Here is a 27719-nt window from a genome sequence, read left to right on the forward strand (position 1 = left end):
GGAGGGAGGATGGCATCCTGAGTTGGGCTGAACCCGGAGTGGAAGGAGCCAGAGCCTCTTCCGGATACCGCTTTGTTTTGCATTCGGTGAACCTTGCTTGTCCCTGGTTGGTGCTAGACCCAACGGATTGTGACCACTTAGGACATGTGTTAGTTTTGCATTGGATAACAAAGCTCGCCAATTAACCAGTGATCCGTTACTGAGTTTTTCCTGAAGGCTAGTGCTGGGGTCAGAGATGAGAGGCCCCTGGTATCTGGGGGCCCACGGGACAAACGCGTAAGTCCCTTGTGGCAAAAGCTGGAAGGGAGGCCAGAGCCACACTGGGGTCTGGACGTGCAAAAACATTGCAACAACTTCTGACAGAAGTGAAGTGTGTCGGGTGGGCATATGTCCAACAGGGCTTTTGTGGATTGCGCCTCGGTATTTCTTGTGCTGTGCAGGAATATCAAGTTATAATGATTTATCAGTTTAAACGTTTCCTTTGAAAGACGACTGCACTGTTTCCCCCCCAGTGTCTTCCAAACATACCAGGATGCTACCGAGAGGGCACAAAGCACTCGGATGTTAATTGATGAGGATAGTAACTCCACCATGGAAATATCGACTCAGAGACATTAACCTCCTGGCTGTGGGCTGGGAGTTCTGGAATACGACCTCGGCAGCTGTACTTATGACTGTTTTATGTCACATTGACCGGGCGTGTTTACGATTTTTAACAACAGCCTTAAAAAGTCCAGTGACATCTGTTGAGAGTTTAATTGTGAGTGTAAAAAACAAAACAAAACAACCATTAAAGGAACAGTCAAGAGATCAATTTTCATACTGTTTAAACAACACGGTGGCCATCAGGCGGTGGGGGAATCTGGAGATGGGACTAAGGCAGTCTCCCAAGGAGCCGCGCTGGTGTGCAGGGCGGCAGGAGGGGATGGCAGACAATTTAAAGTAGGAGGAGGCTGCCCGAGGAGCAGGGAGGAGGAAGTAGGGGAAGAGAGGGAGCACCGAGCGCCAGAGCAGAAAAGAAATGATAAAATGTACATTTTTTTCCTCCCACCAGAAAGTATCTACAACCCCGGCCTTGGGCTGCGCGGCCCGTTTTCCTCGCGTCCGGCAGGGCGCGGGGGCGGAAAGACGGAGGGGCGTCTGGCCCCAACGGCCCCGGGGCGGGCAGCCCCAAGCCGCGGGCCGGCGAGTTTGCGCCCCTTCGCACCGCCACTTTTGTTCTCGGGTCGGGGTGCCGGGCTGCGGCGGGGCTGCAGTGCGCACGCGCGGGCGGGGCGGGGGCGGGGCGGGCGGCGGGCTCCGGCACCGCCCCCCGCCGCCCCGGCCCGCTCCATCCGGGCACTGCCGAATTAGCATCGTGCCGAGGCACAACTTTGCCGAGGCCCAGCGAGATCCAGGCGCGCGCCGGAGGAAATATAGTCCCTGCCGGCCGGCGGCTCGCGCGGGCGGTGGTGGCGGCGGGGCGGGCGCGCGCGGGACTGCGCGGGGCTGCGCGGGGCTCCCGGCACCTGGGGGCCATGCGCGGGCCAGCGCGGGCGGCCCGGGGACCCGGCGCAACTTGCCGGGCAGCCTGAGGAGTTGGAGCGGCCGCGGGCTCGGCGCCGCAGCTCCCGGCCGCCTTTCTTCCCCCTCGCCAGACCCCCCTCCCTCCCGTTCGGCCTTGGGGGAGGGGGCTTGTGTGCCCCCCCTCCCCGGAGGCCAGGTCCGCCCCCGCCCGCTCCCGCCCCCGCGGAGTCGCGCAACTTCCCGGGAGCCGGGGCCAAAGTGAGCGCAAAGTGCTGCCCAAGTTGCAGGGATGGAGCTGCAGAGCCGGCCTGAGGCGCTCGCCGTGGAACTCGCGCGCCACCAGGTAGGCGGCCGGGGGCCCCGGGCCAGGAGTGGGGGGCTTCGGGCGCCCGAGCCCGGCGTCCTCTTCCTCGTCGTCGCAGGGTCTGCACGGCTGAAGGTGCCCAGAAAGGGCTCCTTCTCAAGCCTACCCCGGCGGTGGGGGGAGTTTTTACGTCCCGGGCCCCTCGCCCCCCCGGGCTCCTCCTCCTCCCTCCTCTCTTGCAATCTTGCACAGTTTTGGGGGGGTGGGGTCCGGAGGCTGTGGGACCTGAGCCCCGCGTCTTCTCTTTCTCCACGCAGGGTCTGCAGGACTGAGGGTGCCAGGAGGGGGCCCCTCCGTGAGCCTGCCCCGGGGTGTTTGTGTGAGAGTGTGGACCGACCCCCGCCCGGCCCCCACCCCCGTGCAACCCCGCACAGTTTGCAAAAGTAGTTTTGGCGATTGTTGCTCGGGCTAGCAGCGGCGTGGCGGCCGGAGCCCGAGCGGAATTGCGGCGTGCGCGTGTGTGTGTTGGGGAGATTAGGACGCGACTTGAATATTTATGAGCTTTGCTCGACACGGACTCGCCGTGTTTACTTGGCTCTTTGTTCCTCCCCCCTCCCCCGGCACACAGTCACACTCACACTCACTCGCACACGCACCCCTGCCTGCAAACTTGCACGGCTCGGGGCGCGCCGCCGGGTGGCCGCGGCCCCCGCCCCGCCCCGCGAGCTGCCCCGATGAGGCGGCAGCCACAGGTAAGCGGCCCCGCGCGGCGCTGCCCGGCCGCCGCGCGTGCGGGACGCGGCCCCGGGAACTTGGGGCGCGCTGCGGACAGCCCGGCCCGCGGGCTGCCGGGCGGGGGGGGCTGCGGCCCGCCGGGCCCCGGGCGCACTCGACCCCCCGGGGCGGCCGGCCTGAGCCCGCTCCTCCGTGTTTCCGCAGAACGGCGACCTCAAGAAGCAGCTCCACGAAAGGCAGCCGCGGATCGCCGCGCTCAACGACAAACAAGTAAGCGAGCTGGAGACTGCGCCCCCCAACTCCGCCCGCGGTGGGGAGGAGGGGTCGCCCGGTACTTTGGCAGCACCCTAAAAAGTGACGGCCTCGGCGCCGCACGCTCAGACTCCCAAAGGAGTCTATCTGCAACCCTCAAAGTTACCCGCCCCCCCTTTTCTGGAAAGAAGGAGCTGGGTTCTTGGAGGCCGAGGGGGGAGAGCAAGGCTCCGGCAGTGGCCGAAAGAGAGAAGCTGCACTCAAAAGGCGGCGAGCAGCCCGGCGTCCATTTTGAGTTGGTGGACATGTTTTTGGAATGTGGCAATTCCTCCCTGCTCGGTGTCCCCCACTTCACGCCGGTGTGAGGGTAGGGGTGGCGGGGGGCGGTATTTCGGGCCTGGACACCAAACTCTTTGGAAACGATTTCTGGATTCCATTGCAAATATGATTTAAAGAATCGTTCCTCTGGGCTCCCCCCTCCCCTCCACTTCTCCAGCATCACTTTTTATTCTCGGAACCTGACGCCAGCTCCCGGGGAACAAAAGAAAGGCGCCCCCAGGACCCCCTAGTTCTGCCCCAACTTTGGTCTCTGGCCTTCAGGCATAGATTGGGACACCCGACGAGCGCCTCGCGGCGGGGGGCACGGCCGCCGACCCCCCTCCCGGCCCCTGCGGGGAGGAAAAGTTGTCCATTGTGACTTAGTTGCGCTGAGCTCAGCGCTCGGGGTTTCAGCACCACGAACAGATGCCGCCGCCAGAGCGCGGCCGGCCGCGCGCCCCCGCCCCCTCCCTCCCCGCCGCTCGCGCCCCTCCCCCTCCGCTCCTCCCCCTGCGCGCCCCGCTCCCCGCACACGCGCTCCCGCCCCTTCTCCGCGCCGCCCGGAGCCGAGAACTTTGAGCGGCGCAGCCAATGGCGCTCCCGGGGCTCCGAGGCTGGCGGGGGCGGGGGCGCCGGCGCCCCTCCCCGAGGCCCCTCCCCTCCGCGGGCCCGCCCCCGCCCCGCCGCGCCCCCTGGCCATCGATCTCGCTTCCTTCGGAATGCCGGCCGCCGCCGTCAGCACCAAACTTGGACAGCGCCGCCCCCGCCCCCGCCCCCGCCGCGGCCGCTGAGGTGGCCCCCCTCCGTCCTCCTCCAACTCCCGGCCGCGGATCCGATGCCCCCTCCCCGGAGGGGTTTTCGGTGGAGGGAGAGACTTGGACGAGATCGGCGGGGGTGGCGGCGACCGCGGAGCGGGAGAACTCGGAGGCCGGGTGTAAATTTCGAGTCTTTAAAGTTGAAAAGTGATGGGAGGGGGCGCGCGTAAGAGGAGGGGGCCGGGGCTGCGGAAAGAAAGATGGCTGTCCCCGCGGGTCCGCGCCTGGTCGGGGGCGCCCGGCTGGACGGGAGGGTTGGGACGAATGCATTAACCCCTTTCTGTCGGTGCCGCGGCCCCCCCCTCCCCGGCCGCGCGTGCCCGCCCGCCCGGCCCGCGCCCCCGTCCAGGCGTGGAAGCTTCCATTCCCGCCGGAGGGGGGTCCGGCGCGCGGCCCCGGCGAAGTCGGGGAGTTCGCGGGGGGAGGGGACCCAGGCCCGGCATTACCATTTTGATTGCTTTGATGCCATTTTTGGAGGGGGAGGGGTTGGAAGACCCTTCGCTGAGCACAAAGATGTTTAATCACTGTGTAGAATCAAATCAGATACTTTATTATTTTTTTTTAGAAAAAGAACCCCATCACCAAATCCGGTACAGTGTGCTAGCTGAGGGTTGCTAAGCCCTTTTTTCACTGGGTAAAACGGCAAGTTGTTGACTCTTACGCTCTGAGTGGAAGATTTAAGAGAGAGAGGGAGGGAGGGAGGGAGAGGGAGAGAGAATCCAGTAATCCAGCAGCTTTTATTGCAACAATGTCTTTATGTGTGTTTCTACGTGGCAATAGTTTTACTATTGGAGTGGCTTTTCAGAGCTTGGGTTTGATTATTTTTTCTGTATTGTAGCAAGTGTTTCAAGGCTGTTTAAAATTTTATGATGATAGTAAATGAGTAGCTATTTATTATCTGTCATGCCGGAATTTAGATGAGGCTGAGAGAAACATTTGAAAATTCTGTTTGGAGGCTCCGGTGCAGCTTCGGGGAAGGAGCGGAGCTGTCCTACTCCAGTCTGCCTTTGCCTTTAAATTTGAACTCAGGAAAGGAAAGATGCTTGCGAATGGAATGTACCTCCATCTTTTTGTGTGTGTTGAGTGTGTGTTCAAAAAGAAAGGAAACAAGGAAAACTTTTGTTCTCCGGCCTTTTAAAAATGTTTCTCTCTTAAATGACTGAATATAACATCTCGTAAGCAGCCAGTGTTGGGCCTGGCCATCGGAACTTGTGTTTGGAACTGTCTGTTGTTTTTCCTTTTCCCTTTGTGGCATTTTATATAACAAGGGCTCATAAAAGAGGGAGGGGAGGGGGCTGAGGCCGTGGTGCAGCATGCTAATAAAGCTGCCTTGTCTCTCCCAAGCTCCGCGGTGAAATCTTTCAGAGGTCACCTATGAAATGAGTTGGGTAGACTTAACATTTACTCGGCTCTCCCTCCTTGGGAGAGTTTGGTGGTGATTGGCAGCTCGGCTGGAGAAAGGTCCATGAACAAGCTCCTGGAGGTGATTCTGGGCTGCGCCCAGGGTCTGGAAGAGGAGCAGCAGGGCTCGGCTTGGTCACCTCGGAACCTGCCCAGGAGTAGCAGAAATGTGGGAGCAGGTATGAAAAGGCCAGTATTTTAGAGTTTGTTTTTTACTCAACATAAAATTAAAGGTAGTGCTCATGTCTGGATTTGCTCGGGAAGAAACTCATGCCATTTACACTTCCAGAGATGTGTTTTTGTGCTGCTCCTGCCTGGAATGTGGGATGTAAAGGTTAAGTTTCAATTAAAAGTGCATACGTGGATGATGAACTAGATAGTAAAGCGAACGGATGACCCCATTATCCACATCTGTTAGGAATACAATAGCAGCTGAGTAATATCTTTTGGTGCCCAGCCATCAATTTCCCATTCATGCCCTTGACACTGGAATTTTTTTCAGTGATTTCTAGAAACATGGACAAGTGTTTCAAGATATTTATCAAGGACTCATAGAAGGAAATAGGTTGGTTGTCGGTTAGAAGTAGAGAGATACAAATACTGTATAACTCTCCGGTGTGTCTCCCACCATCGGTGGATTGGGGGATAAACAGGAAACCAGCTTCCATAGGACCCTGCTGTTTGAAAACGGAGTTCATATATTTTCCTTTAAAAAAAAAAAAAGGGGGTGTGGGGAGTTGGTCAGAGCTGAGTGTTGGCCAGGCCGCATTGCCAGGTGTGGCCGCGCCTGGCTGCCAGGTTTTGAATTCCAGTGGAGGACAGACCCCTCGTTTTTAACGAGATATGATGTGTGAAGACCCCATTAGTTGCTCCAATGGTTTTACGCCATGAATTTGCGGCACACGCAGAGAGGCAGTAACATTGTTATCTAAATTGTCAAGCAACAAGCACTTCCGTGTAAATAACAGACCCATCATAAATACTGGGTGGTTTTTTTTTTCCCCTTCCCTCTTTGGAGTTCTCAGCACAACATTTGGGTGCCACGTGTAGCGGGCATCTCCAGACCTGAGCTTCATGAAGTTAGGCTTCAGCACAGAGGGAGAAGAGCCTTCTGTGGGTAACTGCAGCCCGGCTGGGCTGGTGTGGCCTCGTGAGAGAGAGAGAGAGAAACCCCTCAGAGGTGAACTTGGGGTCTTTCGTGCCGCTCGATCCATCGATTTGATGGACTCAGGATTCTGAGGGGCTGTCCTTTAGTGCAGCAATAAAACTATATCTTCTTGAAGGGTATTATGTATGTGGCACGCACCCGGGCGCTGAATCATGTCTTCACCGTGATTCACTAGCCACACTGGACACCAGAGGGACTCCGCCTGGGAAGTATCCACCGAACAAAATTGCAGGCTGGGTTTTATTCCAAAAGCTCCTGATCATTTGCAGTCCTTTGGTAAAAGGACATGCCGTTTTCCCAGCTTTCCTTCAAGTCTGTCCTTATCCAGGAGGGTACGTTTTCATCTTTCTGACTTCGAGTGGAAGTTCTCAGGCTTCTGATAGCATCATTACGGGCTCAAGAGAAAAGTGTCCCAAAGCTCCACGTTCCAGGCCCTGCAGGGAAGAGTATGGACTAGGACAGCAGCCCCCAGCCCTGGCTTGACCCGCCACCCCCCCTTACCGCCCAACAGCCCATGTCCCCCGCCCTTCCATACTCACCTGCGCCCTGTTCCTGGAGTCCCTCTTCCCCTCCCCCAGACCCCCCATCACTCTGCCCCTCCCCCCATCATCTCTTAGTTGGAAGATGGCAGTAGCCACCTCACTGAATCCCCTGTAAAAAACAAAAAACACCAAAACACAAACAAAACAAAACAAAAAAACCACCACCATGAAAACCCAAAACAGCTTTATTGAAGTACAATTCACCTATCGTATCATTCACCCATTTAAAATGCACAGTTAAGTGGTTTTTTTGGTATATTCACAGAGATTTGCAACTGTCACCGCCATCAATTTTAAAACATTTCCATCTCTCAAAGAGATCCCCCCCTCCGGCTCTCCCTGGCTGCCCACCCCCGCCCAGCCCTAATGAACACTGATCTGCCTCCTGTCTCTAGAGAGTCGCCTGTTTTGGCTTTCCTGTGAGTGGAATCGCACGCTATGTGCGGTTTATGACCAGCTCGCTTCACTGAGTGTAAAGTTTTCAGGGGTCATCCGAGCGGTAGCAGGTGGTGGCCCTTCGTTCCTTTTTGCGTCTCAGTAATATTCCGTTGTACGGATAGACCAGTTTGCTTGGCTGTTCACCAGTTGATGGACGTTTGGGTTGTTTCCTTCTCTTGGCCATGTGAATAACGGATGGCATCTCCTTTTGTCCTTTCTGGTATGTTCTGCTTGGTCTCCGCTCAGGGCGCTCTCCCGTCTCCCTCCTTACCTCTAGAGGGTGCTGGCTCTTGTCTCTCTCGATCTTTTCCTGTCTGCTTTGTGCTAGACTGTAAGCTCCGTGAAGGGCACCGGCCCCATCTCCCGTATTCTCTGCCCCTGTATTCTCAAGGCAGTGCTTTGTAGGGACTGAGTGTGGATTTGTTGAGCAAGTGCGTGACCTCGTAACAAGATGGGCATGAGAATTAGCAGTGATTTACCAAACGGTCCTAGCCGAATCTGTAGCCTATAGTGGGCATGCGATCGATAAAAGGCAGGTTATCGTATGTTAGAAATGAGCAGACATAGAAATGAGTAAGACACACAGCTCCCTGCTGTTGGAAACCTCACCAAAGCGTAAGGCATAGATAACCGTGTTTCCAGAAAAATCCCAGAAAAGTTCTGTGAAAATCACACTGTGGGAGCACCTGTGTTGTTCCTGGCCTGGAGACTGAGAGTAGCTTCCTGGAGGGAGTTTGGGGCAGGGATCTTCGAGGACACCTGGGGTTGTGGATGGGAGAAGCTGGTGGCCAAGCCCACTAAGGGACAATGGCCTGGAGAAATGAGCAGGTGCTGTGAACTTTCTGGCAGTAAGACCATGGGAGAGAGCAGGAGATGTCCATCAGAGAAGGCGAGCTGGGACCAGGGCAAGAAAGGCATCACTCGCCGGGGTGAAGGGCCTGGATTTTATACCGTAGGCTTGGAAATAGCCAGGGGTCATTAGTGCAGACCGGTCAAGAAGGGGCAGGAATGGTGCTGGGGGCAGGTGGGAAGGGAGGAGAGGAAAGGAGGCCTGAACTCCCTCCCTGCTTGGCCCACCCAGACTATCTGAGCTCTTTACATGTTTGTCGCCTGCATAGGGAGGCTCTCGCATGGATGGTGGGGCCCGTGCGTGACATGGGGGAGGAGGCTGGGAGGCTGCTGGCACCGTAGCCCTTGGTGACCAGCACCTAACAGGCTGCAAGGGCAGGGGGCCACTTGGTGATCCTCTTCCTCCTGCCTCAACTTCTTAGAGCTGAGAAATTAGTTGGGAGGGGTGGCGCTTCTGGAAACCTAATTAGCAACTCTGGTCAGTTGGTTTAAAAAAGTATGTGTGTGTACGTACGTATACAAGGACGCGCGTTTATCAGTTACGTTTGTATTATCGCTTTTATTTTTGCTATGAAGTATACGATAAGGGAAATCAGTACCGGAAGTGTCAATGTGTAACAATAAATATATATGAAGTGTATGTAATACATACATGATATAAGTCAGTGAATAACTTTTCGGGATTACGTAGTGAAAATGAGAGGATTTGTTTTGAACTAAGAAAATAATCACCATTCTCCTGAAGTCAAATCTTAGCTAAGGCAGGTGGTGAGCAATGTTCTTTTTATTATTTCTCTTAACAACGAGGAGATAAAGAAGAATTCTGCTTTCAAAAAAGTTTTTATTGTAAAAGCAACACATGCTTGCTCGGAAAAAGGCTCAAGGTATGAACCTGAAGGTCTAAACACACAAGCCACCTTCTTTCCGCCCCATCCTGGCTTGGGGATGAGAGCAGGGCATGTGCCGTGCAGACACAAACGTCCGAAACATGGGTAAACACGCGCAGTGCGGGCGCTAAGCGTACCGTGTCTCAACTGGCTTTTTACACTTGACACTGTATTGTGCACATCTGTCTTGGGAAGAACTCGCTTCAATCCCACGAACATTGAACGAGCATCCACCAAATACTGGGGACGTGGAGGTGATGGTGGGTGGTGTGGTATCAGTAGCAGTGACGTCTCCTTTTATAAGGCTTTTACACTTACAAAATGCTTTCAGCGGGCTCTGCAAACATTTTCACAGATAGCTGGGGAGACAGGTGTATCTGCCGTTTCCTGTCCCTTCAAGCCTAGTGAGGTGTCTGCATGAGATGTCCAGCCACCGGGCTCACTGGGGCAGCAGGTGGGATGCTGTGCTCTGATGGGGTGCTTGGGGATCTCCTGTAGAGAAGCAGAGAGACAGATTGCACAGAGACACAGTTCTATGGCTGCCGCACCATACTTTTCGATGGACCTGTCTGTTCCATCCCCTCTTTGATGCTTTTTATTTGATTGTCAGGATAATCCCAGGACTTGGGGGCAGGCCGGGCAGGGGAATCTTTCCTGCTGGACAGATCAGAGAAGGGCAGCTTCCCAAGGTCAGGCAGTTTGGGACCACCGAGACGGTGCCTTCTCTTGTAGCCACTGCCTCATCGCCAATGGGCCCCTGCATCGTGGAGTCAAACACGAGGTAGCCGCAAGAGCAGAGACCCTTCATTCCTACGCCACAGTTCATATCCCAGCTCCCCACACCTGGCTGAGTAGCCTGGGACTTCCTTGAGCTTCCTATCCATAAAGTGGGTGTAGTAAAAGGACCTATCTCAACCAGGAAGCGAAGAGGTTGATTGAAGGGAATTGTGGTTCCTGCATCCGTGACCACAGGAGACGCCTGCTGAGCCCCGCCCTGCACCTGGGGGAGCCCGTAGCTTTGCACTGCTGCTCAGGACGGCTCCGCACATTCTTTTCCAAGTGAGGGTGTCCTGTTGCCCCGTGGCTCCTGGTGGACGTTGACGTTGGCTGTGCTGCCTTCTCCAGCCAGTCCAAGGTTCGCTTTGATATTTAGCCTCTTAAAACAGCTGCTGACGGAGCTGTACAATTGATTTCAATTAGCTTTGAATTTTTTCAATGAGATGACTGATAATAACTTTGGTAATCCCACGGTGCCTCATTAGAGCTGCTGGCTATGATGATTAGCCCTGTGATTTAGCAAGTTTTTCCTCCGACACCTTTGTCTGTCCAGGAACCGAGTCACGGGCTTGCTGCCATTTTCACATCCCTTGGATGAGCTCACGCTAAACGCGCCGCTGCCTGGTCACCCGCTGGAGCTGGCCGCTGGGCCCGAGCAAGAGCCTACCTTCCCTGGCAGCGTGGGCTCTTGCCGCGAGCAGCGTCGGTGACACACGGGGGACTTGAGGAGGCCCCTTTGGGGGGGTATCTGTCTGCTCAGCCTCCGAGGCCTTTACCCCAGATGCAGCAGGACTTCGGGGGAAGAGGCGGGTTTCCGGAGGAGGGTACAGCATGGCTACGCTGTTTGAAATGTGCACTGTTTAAGGAGCTAGGACTCTGAATTTGATCTCCCTTCTGGAAGAGGGCCGCCAAGAAGGCTTTTAACTTCTGTGTCCGAGAGGCATGTAACAAAGAGGTTAAGCACAGGCTTTGCAACTGGACAGGCGGGAGTTGTAGACCCAGCGCCGTCCTCCTGTGGCTGCTCCATATTCGGCAGCTGTAAAGTGGGAATTACAGCCCCTCGCAGGTCAGGCAGCAGAGAGTGGCACACGGGAGGTGCTCAAGAAGTGACACGAGAGAGAAGCTCGAGGGTTCAGCAGGACGATGCATTAAGCCCCGGGTCCTCAGCAGGTGGGACCTGGCCGTCCTCTTCTGATTCTCCATCCTGCTCAAGGCTAGCCTGAGCCAAGCCCCTCCCAGGGCTCTCTCGGACCAACCCATTCACTGTTCACATAGCCCTTTGGGGAAGGCCAGCTCCTGATCCATTTTATTGAGGACAGGCTGAAGCCCAGGGAGATCGAGTGGCTTGTTGACATGACACAGGCGTTGTTGAGTGGAGGGGCTGTAATCCAGTTCTGGGCCTCATGGTCCTCACCCCTCCACTGGAGTGTGGAGGGAAGGATGGCAGCACTTCATGCCAGGAGTTAGACAAGTGTCCGGGACATGCATTCAGATAAAAGTTAAGTAAAGTTAGCGTGTCAGGGACAAGCACTGCTGAATGAAGGGTAGCTGGTCCGTGCTGATGAGTGGGAGCTTTACTCCAAAGTACAAGATCATAGAGCTTCGGAGGGACCCTGGGTCTGCATCCAGTCCTGCATGGGACACCAGGGTGGGGCGTGGGCAGGAGGCTGGGTGCAGGGAGGGGTCTGTGCAGGGTGGAAGCTGAGATTCGGACTGGCCCCAAAGCACACTCTCCTCCCCACCCTCCGCTCTGTCGGCCCCACCTTGGCCCCCTCTGGCTCGGCTACCGGGATTCTTCTCGTTTTTAGTGTTATTTCACAGTGAAATGTGGAGGCATCTTCTGATTTGGAAACGGCCTTTGTTTTCCAAAGGAACTAACGTGCTTCCTTAAGTTTTTTTGTTTTGTTTTGTTTTTTTATTGGTGGTTACTTATTGTTCAGTAGTAACAGTTTCCAGAGCGCAGTGAGAAATTGCTGGTCCAGCTCCGTCCTGGCTCCAGCCTCCGACTGCCAACAGTGGGCGTCCCGTGCAGTCTCCGATGGGCCGCGCTTCATTTTTTTTCTTTCTTTTTCTTCTTCTTCTTTTTTTTTTTTTTTTGCTTGGCACCTGTGTTGGTTGTGTTAAAACACAGCAGAAAGAAGTGCTTCCTCGGGGGATTTTAGGGTTCTTTTTGTCCAAAGCTGAGTGGCTCCTCCGCCTCCCCGTCATTACAATAGCAGGGGCAGGTGGCTCTGTCCTTATCTCAAAGTGGGGATAATGCTGCTTCCCAGGCAAGGTTGTCCTGAGGATTAGTGAGGATGCGCGTCCCAAGTGCCTGGCGTAATTCCCAGCATGCAGCGGGGCCGTGGAGTTAGAGGGAGCTGTTAGCAGCACCACTTTATCAACCATAATGCGCGAGGCAGAAAGCTGGCAGCACCCCAAAGATGTTATTGCCATGGAGAAGTAGACGGCTTTTTGTCGGGATAGAACCTCTGGGTTGCTCTTGTCTCCATGGATTCGTGTGGCCACAGCTGGCCCTGGGTCATGAATTTGGGATTTGGTGAAAATTGAGGGTGTGTGTCCCCCCAGACTTGGCATGACGGCTCAAAGCACAAGATGGGAGAGCCATGGGGGGCGTTGGGGGGCACCTCTATCAAGCCCCCATGTCACATGTGGGAAACTGAGGCCCTGAGCGGGGGATGGGGATGGCACCCAGGAACCAGAACGAGCCCCGGGGGACGCCGGTCTTCCTGACCACACATCGCAGTCACACAAGAATTGCCTGTTGTTTTTGTTCAAACAGTTACCTTTCATTCATTGGAGGGTTTTTGGGGGAGAAGCATCCTGGTGGGGGGGTCCACAGTGTGACGTGCTGGGATTTTGCACAAGATGTCCCCTGTCCTTAGACTTTAAGAACAGTTGACCCCTGATTGGCACAAGTAGGGGACAGGCAGCATTGGCAGCACCCAGCACAGTCCGGAACTGCCCATTTTATGAAACTCACTGAACCAGACCGCGGCTCTCGAGGTGCAGGTAAGTTTCAAAAAGCTGGTGCAGAAAGAGTCCCTGCAGGGGTGTTTGTGACCCAGTCCGCCCGCGCGCGCTCCCGCCTTCGGAGACTGATTGTGGGCTTGCGTGGGGAGAGTCACCCCTCCTAAACGGAAAAGGTGTGAAGAGATTGCAATTTGAGGGGAGTGGTTGTCCTTAGGGGAAATCATGGCTGCCTTTTCTTCCCTTGCGTGGAAACAGCAAAGAGTTACTTGAAACAGCCGTTGGGAGAGGTCCCTTGGGTCTCCCTGGGGGACGCCAGCAGGCTGCCCCCGGGTGATACTGTAATCGATCTGGGGAGAGGCTTTTTGCCCCCCAAAAGAGAAAAAGGCAGGGATGGGGCAGGGGAGAGAGAAAGAGCGGGAGATGTGTTTCTCTTTGATGTCATTCAGGCGGAAAGCCAATCTGCGCATGTAAATGAACTTGAGAATGCAATTAAAAATATACACATATAAGAGACTGTGATCCAGAATTTAACGTGAGATGCAGGTTACAAAGTGACAAGCAGCATTTCCTACAATCAGTGATACTAACTCTTCTCTGTGATTAATGCGTCTCGTCTCGGTGGTAATAAACGCACCACAGATAAATGCCAGAATTAGTTCTTAAACTGCAGTTTGACAGCCCCACTGAATGCAGAGGTTTCTTTGCCCACGTTGCCAGCCTCCTCCCAGCTGCCACCGCCGAGGGGACATTTGTTCAAGAAGGCCCCTCCAGGGGCTCGTCCTGGCTTGACGGGAGAGGTGACAGGACAGTTGTGGGCATCATCGTGGGCAGAGATCAGAGGGGTCCTGAACGCGGTTATGGCTGCGGCACCAGCCGGTGGGCATGTCACAGGGTGGTTGCAAGGAGCCACCTGTGGCCTACATCTAAAGCAGGAGCTGGGCCTGGGGGTCTGGGGTGTTCAGCGTAGGGAGGGGGCTCGAAGGGAACAGGGTGACAGAGCTCTCGGTGACTTAAGCCCTTCATTGAGAAGGTAGCTGTGGAGCAAAGGCCTGCAGAAGCTGGCAGAGTGAGCCTCGTGGCTCTCTGCAGGAAGAGTGTTCCAGGCAGAGGTAACAGCCTGTGCAAAGGCCCTGGGGTGGGGCGTGCCTGGCTTTACCAGTGGAGGCTGGTGTGGCTGGGAGAGAGTGACAGGTGAGTGTGAGGGAGGTCAGGGAGCTGATGGGACGGGGTGGGGGTGGGGCTGTCCTCTCCAGTACGACTGATCCCTCCCCTTAAATAGTCAATTGGCTATAACGTGTAAGAGGGAGCAGCCCTTCCATGGGGCAGAATTTTGAATAAAAGGTAGAAGTTACCAGATGGGCGATTTTAACTCCCAAGTCTGGAGAAATTCCCTCATGTGCTGTCCCAGGATAGAATTGGTTGTTCTAAGTCCTTTGTCCACCAGCACCTAACCAGCCAAGGGGAAGCAACAACCAATGGCAATTAGATGGGAGACCAGGCTGGTTCTCCCTACACTGAGATCCTGTTCCGAAATGCTAAGGTGCATCAAGGATTCTGGAACCGTCTAATTACGATCTGAGATGCACTCACTAATGCAGAATCACGAACTTTGACCCCGCAGGCCAGTGCATGGTCCTGCTGAGGGCCGGGCCCCCTGGAGAGCCCATGCCCTGCTGTGGGGGCATGGGCAGCATGGCCCAGCACCACCCGTCACCCATCACCCCGTGGCCTGCTCCTTTGACACTTCGGGAGAAACCAGAAAGTTCCTGCATCCGTGAGATCTCATGAGTGTGGGTGTGGGTAGTACGTGCATTAAGGCCTTTTCTAAATGCTGCTGGCCCAGGGGGACACCCCTGCAGCCAGATCCAAGCTGTGTCCCCGTGGTGCGTCCTCTGATGGCCTTTCCGAGTTCCCTTCCCCACGCCCCGCTTCTTTCCTCTCCATCATCCGGGCCTAGGTGAGGCGGGCTGTTGTCCCTCGTCTGGGCCAGTGCCCCTTCACAGCTCCGTCATACCGGGTCGTGATCTAATCATGTCCTGCCTCTACCTCCCCAGTCACCGTCTCGTGTGGCGTCCGCGCACTGAGCGCCCAGCTTCCGTGACCTCCAGGTGCTAAGACAGGAGCGTCTGATAGCGAGCCCTGAGAGTCGGCGGTTCTGGGCCCTAGAGACAACCCCTCCCCACCAGCCCCTGTTAGGGGAAAGCGGTCGATCGCCCTGTTGGAGGGCCGTTGAGATTCTTCAGGAACATTCCGTTCTCGTTTAGATAAGTAAGTAGAACTCAAATATATTCCTGTAAATAAAACGGGCCGCAGCCGCCCCGCACCCCCGGCGCCCCGGCCGAAGTCAGCGCCTTGTTGAAGTTATTTTATTAACAAGTTCTGCTGAGTGGGCTCGAATGGGGACCGCCGCTCTCATATTGTCGATCTAATTATAAACACGAGGGACGGGACCAAATAAGTAGCCTTTAAAGGGAGAAGAGTCTGGCAGCTTGGTTTAAAGTGTCCTTTAATGAACTTCTTTGGCACTCGTATCTTAGCAACTCATTTTATTACATCCTGGTGCAGCTGGACGCGCGCACGGTAATTTATCCCCCTCCCCCACTGCCCCCGCGCCCGCGCTCTTTGGCGACGGAGGGAAGAATGTACCGACCCGCTTTCCCAAGGCTCTGTGCATCTCTCCTGCTTTGTTTGGTTGATGGAAAAGGGCAAACACGGCGCAGGGAGTGGGGACCTTGCAGGCTGGCTGGAGCTGGCACGGAGGGGACCCTGGCCCGGCCTGGAAGGTGGGCGGCCCTCCCGCAGCTGGACTGCCCGCGAGTCCAGATGCTGGTGCTGCGGGCTGCTCAGAGATGCACTCATTCTCTCCCGGGCGCTCCCCGGGTTTGGGTATTTTTATCTGGACTTCTTTCCTGTAATGACACTAATTTGGATGTGGTGGAAGTGGGGACGTTTGCAAATCTTTCATGGTAATCAGCAGCCTCTAAGTGGGGATGGGGGGTGTGCCAGGTGAAGTGGACATGGTGGGGAGGGGGCACCGCAGGAGCGGAAGGAGGACTGGGACGCTGGGCCTGGCTCTGCTGCTCGGAAGCCCAGGGAGCCCAGCCAGTTACTGACCTTCTCCGAGTGCATGGGTGTCCTGTGGCAGATGACCACAAACCGCGCGGCTCACGACGACAGAAATTCACTCTCCCAGTCTGGAGCCGGCAGTCTGAAATCCAGGTGGGGGCAGGGCTGTGCTCCCTCCTAAGGATCTAGAGGAGGGTCCTTCCTGCCTCTCTAGCTCCTGGGGGCTCCTGCTGCTCCTGGGCTCGCGGCTGCCTCTCCCCAGTCTCTGCCTCTGGCTTCACGTGGCCATTGTCCCCGTGTCTCTGTCCTCTCCTCTTCCCATAAGGACCCCAGAAGTTGGATTTAGGGCCTGCCCTAACCCAGTGTGACCTCAGCTGATCACATCTGCAAACATCCTAGTTCCACGTAAGGTCACACTCTGAGATTTTGGGTGGACAGAAATTTGGGAGAGACTATTCAGCCCCAGTGCACCTGCCAGTTGAAGATAATCACACCGACCTCAGGTAAGGAAGGGCTGGGGGATCAGAGTCGATGGTGGCCTCTTGATGCTACCCCAATGCCAGGAACGCCTCGGGCCCCCTTGGCGTTTGCCTTCTCCACCCTTTCCCTCCAGTCGGGAGCTGAGAGGGGAGCTGCCGAAATCGTGACCGTGTTTTCTCAATGTGTTACCCAGCAGTTGGTGTGGATATTGACATCAGGACGACCCCAGAAAATCTGGGGTTTGTCATTTGTTATAGCTGGTGGCTCACCAGAAGTGGAGAGTTTGGAAACTCCAGCTTGAAAACCAGCCAGCCGATGGTTTTGCCCTGATAGGTTCTCATTCAGTAGCAGGAAAAGGTGCTCTGGACACAGTAGACAGCGAGCAGGAACGCACAGCTGCTGGGCGGCATGGAAGCTGCCCCTTGTCTTGTAGGAAAGTGGAGGGCCCCAGCTGGAGTCCAAGGCTCTCCTCCTACAGGCTCCCACCTCCCAGGAACCTTAGGATTTTGTGCCCGGCACACATCTCCACGGGCTTCAACTCTCACATCTGTGGAATGGCTGTGACAAAGGACCCTGCGTCTGGGGTCGGTGGTGGGGATGAAATTCACTATGCGGAAGTCCATCTGTAATCTGCAAATTGCCACGTGTGTGCGTTGGTTCGGACCTGCTGCCCCGTGGCTGCGTCGGCTCTCTTGGATGCCCGGGAGGCCACATCATCTCTGGGCTGTTCTAGAGCCTTCGCCACGGGTGGGAAGATGGAGCCAGCACTTCCCTGTGACAGGCCCCTTGCTACCTGGACTTCTTCCAACGACCCCAACTCCTGCTCCCGCTCCCATCTGCCAGGGGAGGAAACCGAGGCTCGGAGGGGCACAGTTACTCATCCACGGGCTTGGCTCTGGAGCTGCCGTGTGAACTCAGGTTGGTCTCTGGGTGTGAACTCAAGTGCCTGCATGGTCTGTGTGTCACACTGGCTGCCGGCCAGGATGGACCCTGCCAGCCGTCCCAGGGGCTGGGGACACCGCACGTGTACGTGGCATTTGAGGTTCACATGGTCTTCCCTGTACCTGATGACCCGCGGTCCTTGGCATCTCAGGGAGTGGTGGGTGGAGGGGGGTGTCTTGTGGGACTGAGTGAGGAACTGAAGTCCCCTCTGTGTCCCCAGGGCCCTGTTGGGTCAGGCTTTGATCTTTCTGCATCATTTTCTGCATCTGTAAAGTGGGGATGAGAGGTCACTGGCACTTCGCAGGGTCATTGCAAGAGCGAAATGGAAACACGAGGGAAGTCGGGGGACTTGGCTGTGCATGGGGCTGCTGGGGCGACGTGAGTGGGCGGGAGTGTCCACTGTCTTCCCCATCCCCACCACCACCACTTATATTGCACCTACTGTGTGCCAGCGGTCTTCCACGCCGTAGTGCTGTGTTACTCCTCGGAACAAAGCTGTGATCCTTGTTCACGGGAACAGGAAGTGATGCAGGAGCTCTTCAGTAGGGGGTGTGGTCAGCGGCTCAGACGGAGCGGGGTGTGAACCCTGGAACCTTCCCATACCTCCACATGCGGAGGCTTTGTTCCTTGTGCGCAAGATACACTCAACAACAATCCCCATGCCTTCGGAGGCTTCTGGGGTTCAGCGGGGGGCCGCGGTCAGTCATCACCCTTGCTCTGCTGCCGCCCACACTGGAGCAGGACTGGAAGGTGTGGCTGGTGGGAAAGGCCATGGGGTGGCTGTTTCCCCAGCTCCCAAGCCCCGGCTAGGGGGCTCAGGTCTGGCAGCCTCTAAGGTCATGCCAAGGGGCTCCCTCCCAGGGTCAGTCCCCCTGGCCAGGGTTCGGCAGGGAGCCTTATCATGACTCCAGCTCCTGTCACCGAAGGCACAAAGATGGAAAGAAAGAGCCTGCCCCCAGACCTCCATTCCCGTCCTTTTATCGCCCCGTTATCACAGTACACTGCGTCGGGAAATTGTGCAGGGCTAGCGTGTGTCAGTGGCTAGTTGGTCGTAAACAGAACCCAGAATGGTCCCCTCACAAAGCGGGTCGGGAAGGGGCTGCTCTTTCGTGCTCTAATGGAAGGGCCCACTGCGTTCCCACAGTGTTCTAGCTGCCCCGTGCGGAACAGGCTGTGCCCCGGGGACGCTTGGGTGCTGTGAGGCTGTGTTAGGCCCCAGGTCTCTGCTCTTGCTCAGCACTTTTCCTTTTAGGGCCTCCAGCCCTTAGGCTGTGTCCCATGTCACTCTTGCCCCCATTCTGTTGGCCAAAGCATGCCATGTGGCCGCACTTGCCAGCAGAGAGGCCCTGAGGGTACAGGACAGGGGGCAGGGGTGTCATACTGCCCATTTGGGCAGCCGGCTGCCAGACAGGCACCTGCTCACGTGGCCCTTTGCGCACCCGCTTCCCAGCACCCCTGTGAGGTCGTGGAGCCTAGGATAAGAGGCGGTGGGAGGGGCTGGAAGAGAGCGGCCTCTGGAGCCCACAGACCCGGGTCCATGTCCTGCCCCTGCCGCTACAAGCCGTCTGTCCTGTGGAAACCTTCCCCAGCTTGCTCCCTATGCCCGTGCACACGTGTACTCTCCCAGCTCCCAAATCCTGCTGCCGTCGGGCCAGGTGTAACCCATGTGTCCTTCAGGCAGTAGCCCCATGACACCCCACCGCCCTGGGCCCCGTTGTGTGCCGGTGGCTCTGGGATTACTGGTAGAGCGGGGGCTGGGCACACGGCGACAACTGGGCAGGCTGGCCTGGCTGGCAGGGGACACAGCTCCCTGCAGGTTGTAAGGGAATCGTTTTCTCTGGGGCTGCAAGCATTTTAAGCTCTTTAGGTAAGTGTTCTGTCTGGGGCCTGCAGTAAACGTCTGCCACGCGTCGGTGTTCATTTTCGCCCTCGTGTCTTGGTTCGGAGCGTGTGACCGGCCTGTGGAGGGGGAGGCGGCTGGGGTTGGGGTCAAGGTCAGCGTCCCTAAAAATCTTCTTCACCCCCATAGGCACTTGTATGTCCTTCGACACCCCCTCCCCCCAAGTCCATCCCTCCCGGTTCTCTGGGTCCCGGGCACGTGGCAGAGGTCGGCTTATGGCTGTAAACAAGACACAGCCTCCGAGGGGGAGACAAGAGAGACGAGAGGATCAGTGTCTGTGTCCACTTGTCACAGGCGCTGCGGTTCAACCTCCCGGTGGAGGGAGCGCTCCGTTCTCTCTGGAAAGCATCGATGGGATTCTCCCCATTTTGCAGACGGGAAAACTAAGGCCTTGAGAGATAAGTGACCTGACCGAGGCCCATGGTGAGCGAGGAGCAGAGCCAGGATTCCAGAAGCATCTGTGTGACCCCAGCAGGCACTCGCATACCCATTTTACAGATGAAGAAACTGAGCCCTGAGAGGTCAGTGACTTTCCCAAGTCACCGATCTCTTAGATGGTGGTGCTCAGATTCGCACCCAGGTCTCCCCGTTCCCCAGGCTCTGCGGCTCCCAGAGACCTGGGGGTGGAAGGACGCGGCACTCAGTCCCGGTCTTGAGATCACTTGGCTGGCGGGCACGCTCACTGCCCTGCCCCCACTAGGTACATGAAGTCCTGCAATGGCTGAGCCGAAATGCACTTGGAGAGGGCCGACCCCTCCCGTGACAACCATGGCTCAGTATTCATCATGCATGTGCTGTTGGAGGAAGAAAAGGGATTTAACGGGGAGGGCTTGGTTTTTGGTTTAGGTCTGGGGCCTCCTATATCGGTTCTAGCTCCTCCTGGTCCCCTTCCTTCATCCCTCCATCCACCCCCGGGGGAGACCTTTGTGACCCACAGACGGATCAACGATGCAGTGCTGGGGGCGGCGCTCCGTGGAATTAGGAGCTGACTGTCCTCCAGGAGCTCCAGGTCACCCCCATGGCATCTGTAGGGCAGCCTGGGGCACGGCGTGGCGGCCAGAGACGGCAGCCGTCGGTGCTCCGGGCGATCAGAGGAGACGGGGGCACTTCTGGCTCTGGACCTTGACCCTGAACAACTCTCCATGGGGTCAACCCTCAGATCCCATCTCCGACCCGTGTAAGTCTTGTAACCTTGAACAAGATATTGGCCATCCTGATGCCTCCGTTTACGCCCCCGTGAGGCAGGAGCAGCACCAGGGTTTGCCTCGTGAACTTGAAGTCTGAGGTGAGGCAGGTGCACGGTAAGGGCTCACGAGAGGTGTGTCTACACGACCTCTATCTCCCGGGGCTTCTCTCCACCCCAGCCGCCCACCGTCATCTTGCCATCCCCTCCTCCTATTTCTCTCCTTCTCTGCCTCATTCGGAATATTCTGGAGCCTCCTCAGTGCCCTCGCTTGCCTCCCGCACCCGTCTTCCACACCGTCACCACGGCTGTCATTCTGAAGTTCAGCCCTGCCCCATTCTCTCCCCCTCCCCAATGCCCATGGCAGAGCTCCGGTTGCTTCCTCAGCCTCTCACGCGGCTGCGAGTCCCCAGAGGGGCTGTTCTGCCCTGAGCGGGGCTGGGGCTGGACCCCCGTGCAGCCTGCCTTCTGCCCCAGCCATGGGGCCGCTGGCAAGTGGGGGCCACCCGGAACGCCAGGGAACACAGTGCGGAGGCCAATGACTCGAGGAAGAAGACTCAGAAATTCTTTGATGACAGGCCCCTTGTGTGACCTCAGATCACGTCTACAGTCTCATTTCCCCACACGGAGCTGTTGACCGTGTCTCAGACACACGAAATGCCTGTGGATTACCCTTTTCTCTTTAGCAAGATCTGCTCGTCCCCCAAGGTCAAGATCATCTCCCCACCCTCGGGGAAGTCACCTCTGGATTATGGGATAGGATCGTGGGGGTGGTGGTGATGGTGGTGAGGATAGCGATGGCCATGCTGACACCGGGGATGGGGAGGACGGTGATATGGGGTCACCGGGGATGGGGAGGATGCTGAGGATGACGTCAGGGATGATGGAGCCACTACCGCGTGGGAGGGAGTGTTTTCCGAGCTACCTGACCTGTCATCACCGCACGTCCCAGTGGAGAAGTCTTAACCCCACCACACACTACAGGAAACAGACGCGCGTCAGGGTCCAGCGCGGCCAGTCTTGGCTTCGCTCCTTTCGGGCCGATCAGACTCCTCAGTCAAATGAAGACGGTGAGGGGTGTTGCCTGCGTCTGACACGTTGGTGCACAATTTAGTTAGTGTGTAGTGGATGCAGACATGCCTTATGAGCCATAAGTGGGGTAGAAATGTTTTTGCTGTTCTCGTGTGTCCTCCCTGCACACAGCATGCTGTGTGTGTCTAAAGCGGACACAAAAAGCTTGGAAATAGTTGTAAAGTGACCAAAGTCGACACCCGTGGCACAAAGTCCCTCAGGCACCTTGCAGACCCTCCTGGGAACCCCCCGCAGAGTTAATAACAAGAGAACATAAAACATGAAATGTTGCTGACATTATTTTTAAAGACCGTGAGGCTCAGATAGCATTCTCCGGGACAAGTCTATGTTGTGATTTTGCAGTTACGTTCGGGACACCTGGTGTCACTTAGTAGGTCTCCTTGGAAGTGTCTGTCTGTCTTCTGACCAAGCCTGTGGTTCCGTTGGCTGCCGGTGGGTAATGCTGAGGCTCTGGAAGGAAGTTGCGGGAACAGAAAACAATATGTGATTTTTCTTGAAAGCCACAACTTTTTTTTTTTAAAGGTTTACTTATTTAAGTTCTCTCTACACCCAGTATGGGGCCCGAACCCAAAATCCCAAGATCGAGAGTCGCACACTCCACCAACTGAGCTAGCCAGGCACCTCTTGTAAACTAAAACTTTAAATGAAAAAGAACAAGATAAGTAATCCTACCACCCTACAAATTTAATTGATGGATTATGGAGGGAGATTTAAATAAAAAGAAGCATACATGTCATTCACTGACATAACTGCTACTTCTCATACTTAATGTAGAGTTTTTTCACTCTTGGATGACCCTTTCCTCTCCACTGCAGTGTGTTCATGGTTCGCAAAAACTCAGGCCCTGATTGGACCTTTGTTCAAGGTCCCCTAGATCTTGGCCCCTCGACCATCAGTCTGCATCTGGATTCCCTGGGACCTCCGTATGTCAGCAGGTGCCTAGTGCTGCTCCATACTTGCGGAACCAGAAGCTCCACCACTGAGCCCAGAGTGTGTGTGATGTGCCCCCCCACGAGATTCCGGAGCCCCTGAAGGGTGAGAACCAGGTCTTTGAGTGAGGACAACCCTTCTCCTGGCCACCTGACAAATGGAAAGGTGTAGACAGCGTGCTTCTTCGGTCCCTGTACTCTTTTGTGATGATGGTGATGATGGTGATGGTGGTGATGATGAGGATGAGGACAGTGATGGCGGTGATGGTGATGATAGCGATGATATGGTGATGGTGGTGGTGGTGTTGGTGGTGGTAATGATAGTGATGGCGGCAATGGTGGTGATGGTGATGAAGGTGATGGTAGTGGTGATGATGACGGTGGTGGTGGTGATGGTGGTGATGGTATGGTAATGACGATGGTGATTCTGTGATGGTGATGATGTGGCGGTGATGAGAATGATGAAGACGATGGTGGCGACATTGTGATAATGTTGATGAGGGTGGTGACGGGGTAATGGGGACTTTTGTCAAGATGATGGTGGTGATGGGTATCCTGCCTTGCTACCCTCAGGGAAAGGTCGAGGAGATTGGGGCATGGAAGAGGGGCCCAGCCCCGTCCTCAGAGTACTCACCTTGCACTCTTGAGTAAGGTATGGAAACTTCCTGAACCTCTGTTTCCCTGCGTATAAAATGGACGTAGCCATCTCTTTCTAAGCTATTGAAGTGTGTGCAAATATTCACGGTTTTATTATAACTAGAGGACTGCACTCAGTTTTACATAAAGGGGTAGAGCAGGAAAGAGGACTGCCAGTGAGAGTGGTTTGAAGTGTTAGACCCTTTTCACTTATATTTTATGTCATTGGTATTTAGACATTTCTGTTTGCATTCACTTAGGATGGATTTTAAAACCCATTTCCTTAAAAATGTGTTTAAAAAACAAACACGGAAACCGCAAAGAATCAGCAACCCAGGCTCCATTACCTGCACCTTGGTGTGGTGTCGGGGAGAGGCTGGGGTCCCGCGTTGCACGCCCCAGCTCTTGCAGGCTCGTCTGTGGGCGGCCCCTCCCTGCAGCCTTCGCTCCGGTCTCCCCACAGGGCACCTCTGCCGTGCCCCGTGCCACCACCGCCGCCTCTGTCCCTGTCGGCGAGCTGCCCACGCCAAGGGGCCTGGACGGCTGGACTTCTGAGAGCCACCGGCCAAGGCTGAGCTGCCCTCTTTTCCCATTTTAGGTGACTTCGCCTTTGCTCAATCCAAATCAGATTCTGTCTTACCTGCCGGAGCTTCATTTCATGATTCTGGTGGCTTTGATCTCGTCATCACAGTTTAGACATCTTTCCTTGCTGGCTTTTCCTCTTAGCCCCAGGTGCCCCTTCCTGACACGGGCCCTGCTTCTCCTGTAATACATACTCACCCCTAATGAGCTACTTAAAAAATAAGCATTGATTTCTAGATAAAAATCACAATTAATTTTAAATGCCCTCTGTAAACCTTGTTACAAATAATTACCAGAAACACACAAAGTCTGAAATTAATTAAAATCGACAGCCTCATTTGATGCGGGATGTGCTTCTCATTTTTTAGTTATGTATGTGAGCCGCGTGGATATTGCTCGGGCAGAAGCAGTGGCCGCAACATGCTGGGCGGGCGGAGGGATTTGCAGCTGAGCTGCCGTCCCCGGGTCTGGGTTCATCTGGTCCCGGCTGGCAGCCCTGCCTCCTCTTTGTAGTAGTTGACTGACTTTCCACACCTCCAGTTCCGCATCCATGAAATGGGTTTATTAATGTCGTCCTCACAGATGGCTGGTGGAGGGTGATGGCGAGCAGGTGCCCACTCAGAGGCTGTGGTCAGTGCTTAGTCGCAGCCTGTCCTCCCCACTCTTCCTGCCCCTGACCAGCCCTGGAAAGGTTAACCCACACAGAAGTTGTTGGGGTCATATTGTTGGTTCATTCACTCGCTCAGTTGTGCCACGAGATAAACAGAAGCTGATGGAAACACATGGCAGGAGCGCTAGGCAGAGATCCTGTCCTCCGGATGAAAACTCTGGTGCTGAGAGTGGGGAAGCAACTTGATCGAGGCCAGGCCTGGCTGGACCAGGCGTGAACCTTCCACGCGATCACACTGCTGGCCTTGGGAGGCTGGCGGGGTCATCAGGAGTTGGCCATGGCCAAGGCAGAAGGAGCCAGCTGAGGGCCCCAGCTCTGTGATTCCCCTGCTCGCCCCGCCCCCAGGGTAACATAAACCCCTTTCTCAGTGGCGGAGGGGTTGTGCAGGGGTGAGTACAACAGCATTGCTATAGTAACAGGTGCGTTTACGTTAGCTGGCATTCATGGTCAACCTTTTGTTGGTTTCCATTCCAGAGATCTTAGAATCACTCCACTGTGTCCTTGAGCACAGAGCTCCGTAGCCCTTCACAGTTCCTTATTGGTTGCTGGGTGGCTATTGTTTAGGGCCACCTTCCCTGTCCCACTTCCAGAAGGAGCACAGGTGCAGGGCCAGACCAGGAATTACTCTGCTGATTACAGATGCTGGGCAGTTACTTAGTGTCTCTTAGCACCTTGGTTTCCTCATCTGCAGACAGGAGGGTAACACTAACTGAGCTGTTTTTCTGTTTGTTCACGTGTTTATTGGGGAGAGGGGTGGTGTTTCCTGAGCGCCTGCTGTGTACCTGACCTTGGCAAGCGCTGGGAAGACAGACTAACTGCACGGGGCGGGGCCCCTGCTCTCTACAAGCTTATAGCCAGGTCTGGGGACACCTCAGGGCACCCCATCTTGGTGAGTTAAAGGGGGAACTCAGAGGTCTGAGGGGGTCCTGAGAAGGAGCCAGCAGTCCAGCCAGGGGCCGCAGGAGACAGCATCCCTTAGAGGGTGGAGGTGACAGAAGAAAAGATGTGCAGGCTTTTAGGACAGTGTCTTGCCTCCCTTGCTTCCTCTACTCCTGCTCACCTCCTCTCCTCGTCCTCTCCCAGGTATCTCATAGCCCCCTCTCTCCCCGTCTCTTTGGAAGCTTTGGGTCATAAGGGCCAGTTCCTCAGCAGATTTCTTCTATGCCTCTGGTCCCAGAGACAAATACATAGACCCCCCCCCCCCCGCAATGTCCCTGCAGACAGTGGCTGCAGAGAACAGAGAACAAAGCTTGGGAGTTATTTATTTATTTCTCGCTTTGCAGAAATGTTTATTTGGAAGCAGCACGGCAAGGTGGAATGGTTTGATTTGATTAGCAAGTCTAAATGTATTAGCAGCAAGACAGAAACGATATTACAATTAGTGGTAATTAGCTGTGCTGATGACTCTGGGTGGCAGTGCCGGGTGACAGTTGTTGCTTCCTGGTCCCGGCTTAGACTGGGAGGGCACTTTACCCTTGTGAAGGGACTCCGCTCCCTGGAGACGTGGGACCCTGGCCCTGTCGTTGGCACATCTGAGTCACAGCTAATTAAGTCACTTCACAGAGACACGTGTGCCAGGCCCACTTGTGTTGTGTAAAGTGACTTCTTAGTGTTTTGGGGGGGGCAGTGGGCCTGACTTTTGAGGAACCAGAACCTTCCAGGCTGCTTTGCTTTGGTACCATTGGTGACAATAGCAGCGGATTCCTTCATACCTTCATACCCTACTCCTCTCTCTACGTGACTTTATTGTGGCCCAGCTCCATGTACCCCATTCACTTGGGTTTCCCTGTGGGCTCTCTCCCCGAGAGCAGGGCCTGTGCAGTGTCCCAGGCCTGGCTGGGGCTGCAGAAGATGCCCGTGGTTACGTTTGCCAGTGCATGGTGAGTGCGTGGGAACGCCGGAAGGTGCTGGGCGCAGACTTCGGGGATGCCAGGGACCACGTGCCCACATCTAGACAAGTTAGTTTACCCTCCCGCCTGTGCTGTCAGTGACTTTGAACTGGGATGAGGGGTGGGGTGGAAATGCCCAAGACCGAGACCTGGTGTCCAGGAGTTCCTAGACATCCAGTGGGGGCCCCAGACCCGACTGCATCCTGCAAAAAAAAGCCAAGTGCTTCTTGTGGGGTGAAGAGAACGTTTTGGAGCTGGGTGGGTGTGGGGGTTGCCCGGCTTTGTGAGTGTATTGAATGCCACTGCATTTTCGCTTCGAAATAGTTATTTTTATGTTATGTGAATTTCATCTCCATTTTTTAAAACAGCAAATTGCTAATAAGATGTATCTTTTGGAAGCCCAAACCCTGTAAACAGAGCACATCTCAGAGGCTTCAGGGAGATAAGGTTTTTGAAAACACAGAGCCGGTGTTGGAGATGATCATGGGTACTGAGTCGCCTCTGGGATGGAGGGAGTGCAGGGGTGAAGAGGGGAGAGGGGCACCTCCCCCATCCCCCACCCATCCCCCCGCTGAGGCCCCAGGCATGGCGAAGACGCAGGAGGTGTAATCCTTTGGGGAAGAGTGAGGAAGAGGTGAAAGAAGAGTGAGCCCAAGTGCTGCGTTAACTTTGCCTCTGGCTGCCCTCCAGGGGCTGCGGGAAGGGGGCAGCGTGTGCCTCTGTTATGCGGGAGGAGGCAGTCCCACCTGCTTGGTCACCACCTGTGGCTCTTATGCCTGTTAGAGACCACAGCAGCCTCTGGAGTGTGGTTGCCCTTTCCCTGGCCTCAAGGTGGACTTGGCCTCAGCGGTGGCATCTGCCAGGCCTGCTTGGAGGGGTGGCCCCCAGACGGCAACTCCTTCCCATCTCCCACAGCCCCCACGGTCAGGAGGATCCTCTGGGCTCTGGATCTGTGCCAGGCCTGGAGTAGGCATGGCAGGTGCAGCAGGGTGGGACAGGCACGGTCTGCTCATGGGGGCTGTCAGCCCAGAGCCCCCCAACCATGCATGGTGAGGTGTGTGGGGGACCTGGAAAGGCATACAGCTCGAGGAAATGCTTTCCAAACTCAAAGTGTGATTAAGTTTAGGGACTATTATTATTGTGGGGAGGGCAGCAAGAAAGCATTGAGCTGCATAGTGGGAACATGGGCTCTCCTGTGAGGTGAGGACCCGGGGCCTGCCTCACTCGGGGACCTCACTCAGGGGCCTCACTTGGGGGCTCTGGACAGACCCTGAACAGCACATCAGCCTGTCCAGTCCCCTAAGGGACATGTATGTGGTCCCTTGAAATGCACCCATGGTGCAGAGCCTTTCGACAGAAGCCGGAACCCACCACCCAGGGGTGCC

At 55.8% G+C, this 27719-nt stretch overlaps 1 protein-coding gene across 3 annotated transcripts in view; it reads left to right on the forward strand.

Annotated features, from left to right (window-relative positions):
* The first annotated feature begins 1795 nt into the window (after positions 1–1795).
* Positions 1796–27719, forward strand: part of PHF21B (PHD finger protein 21B) — a 90631-nt gene continuing 64707 nt past the window's right edge. For 2 of the 3 annotated variants that reach the window (XM_045780098.2, XM_045780100.2), the window contains exons 1-2: positions 1796–1849; positions 2750–2815. In XM_045780098.2, coding sequence (XP_045636054.2) covers positions 1796–1849; positions 2750–2815 — 120 coding nt within the window. Of the gene's footprint in view, positions 1850–2544; positions 2563–2749; positions 2816–27719 lie in introns of those variants that run through there. The other variant, XM_045780101.2, reaches the window with a different exon arrangement.

The sequence above is a fragment of the Ursus americanus genome, chromosome 17 (assembly GCF_024610735.1).
Source record: "Ursus americanus isolate L20-20 chromosome 17, mUrsAme1.1.p, whole genome shotgun sequence".
NCBI classification, from domain to species: domain Eukaryota; kingdom Metazoa; phylum Chordata; class Mammalia; order Carnivora; family Ursidae; genus Ursus; species Ursus americanus.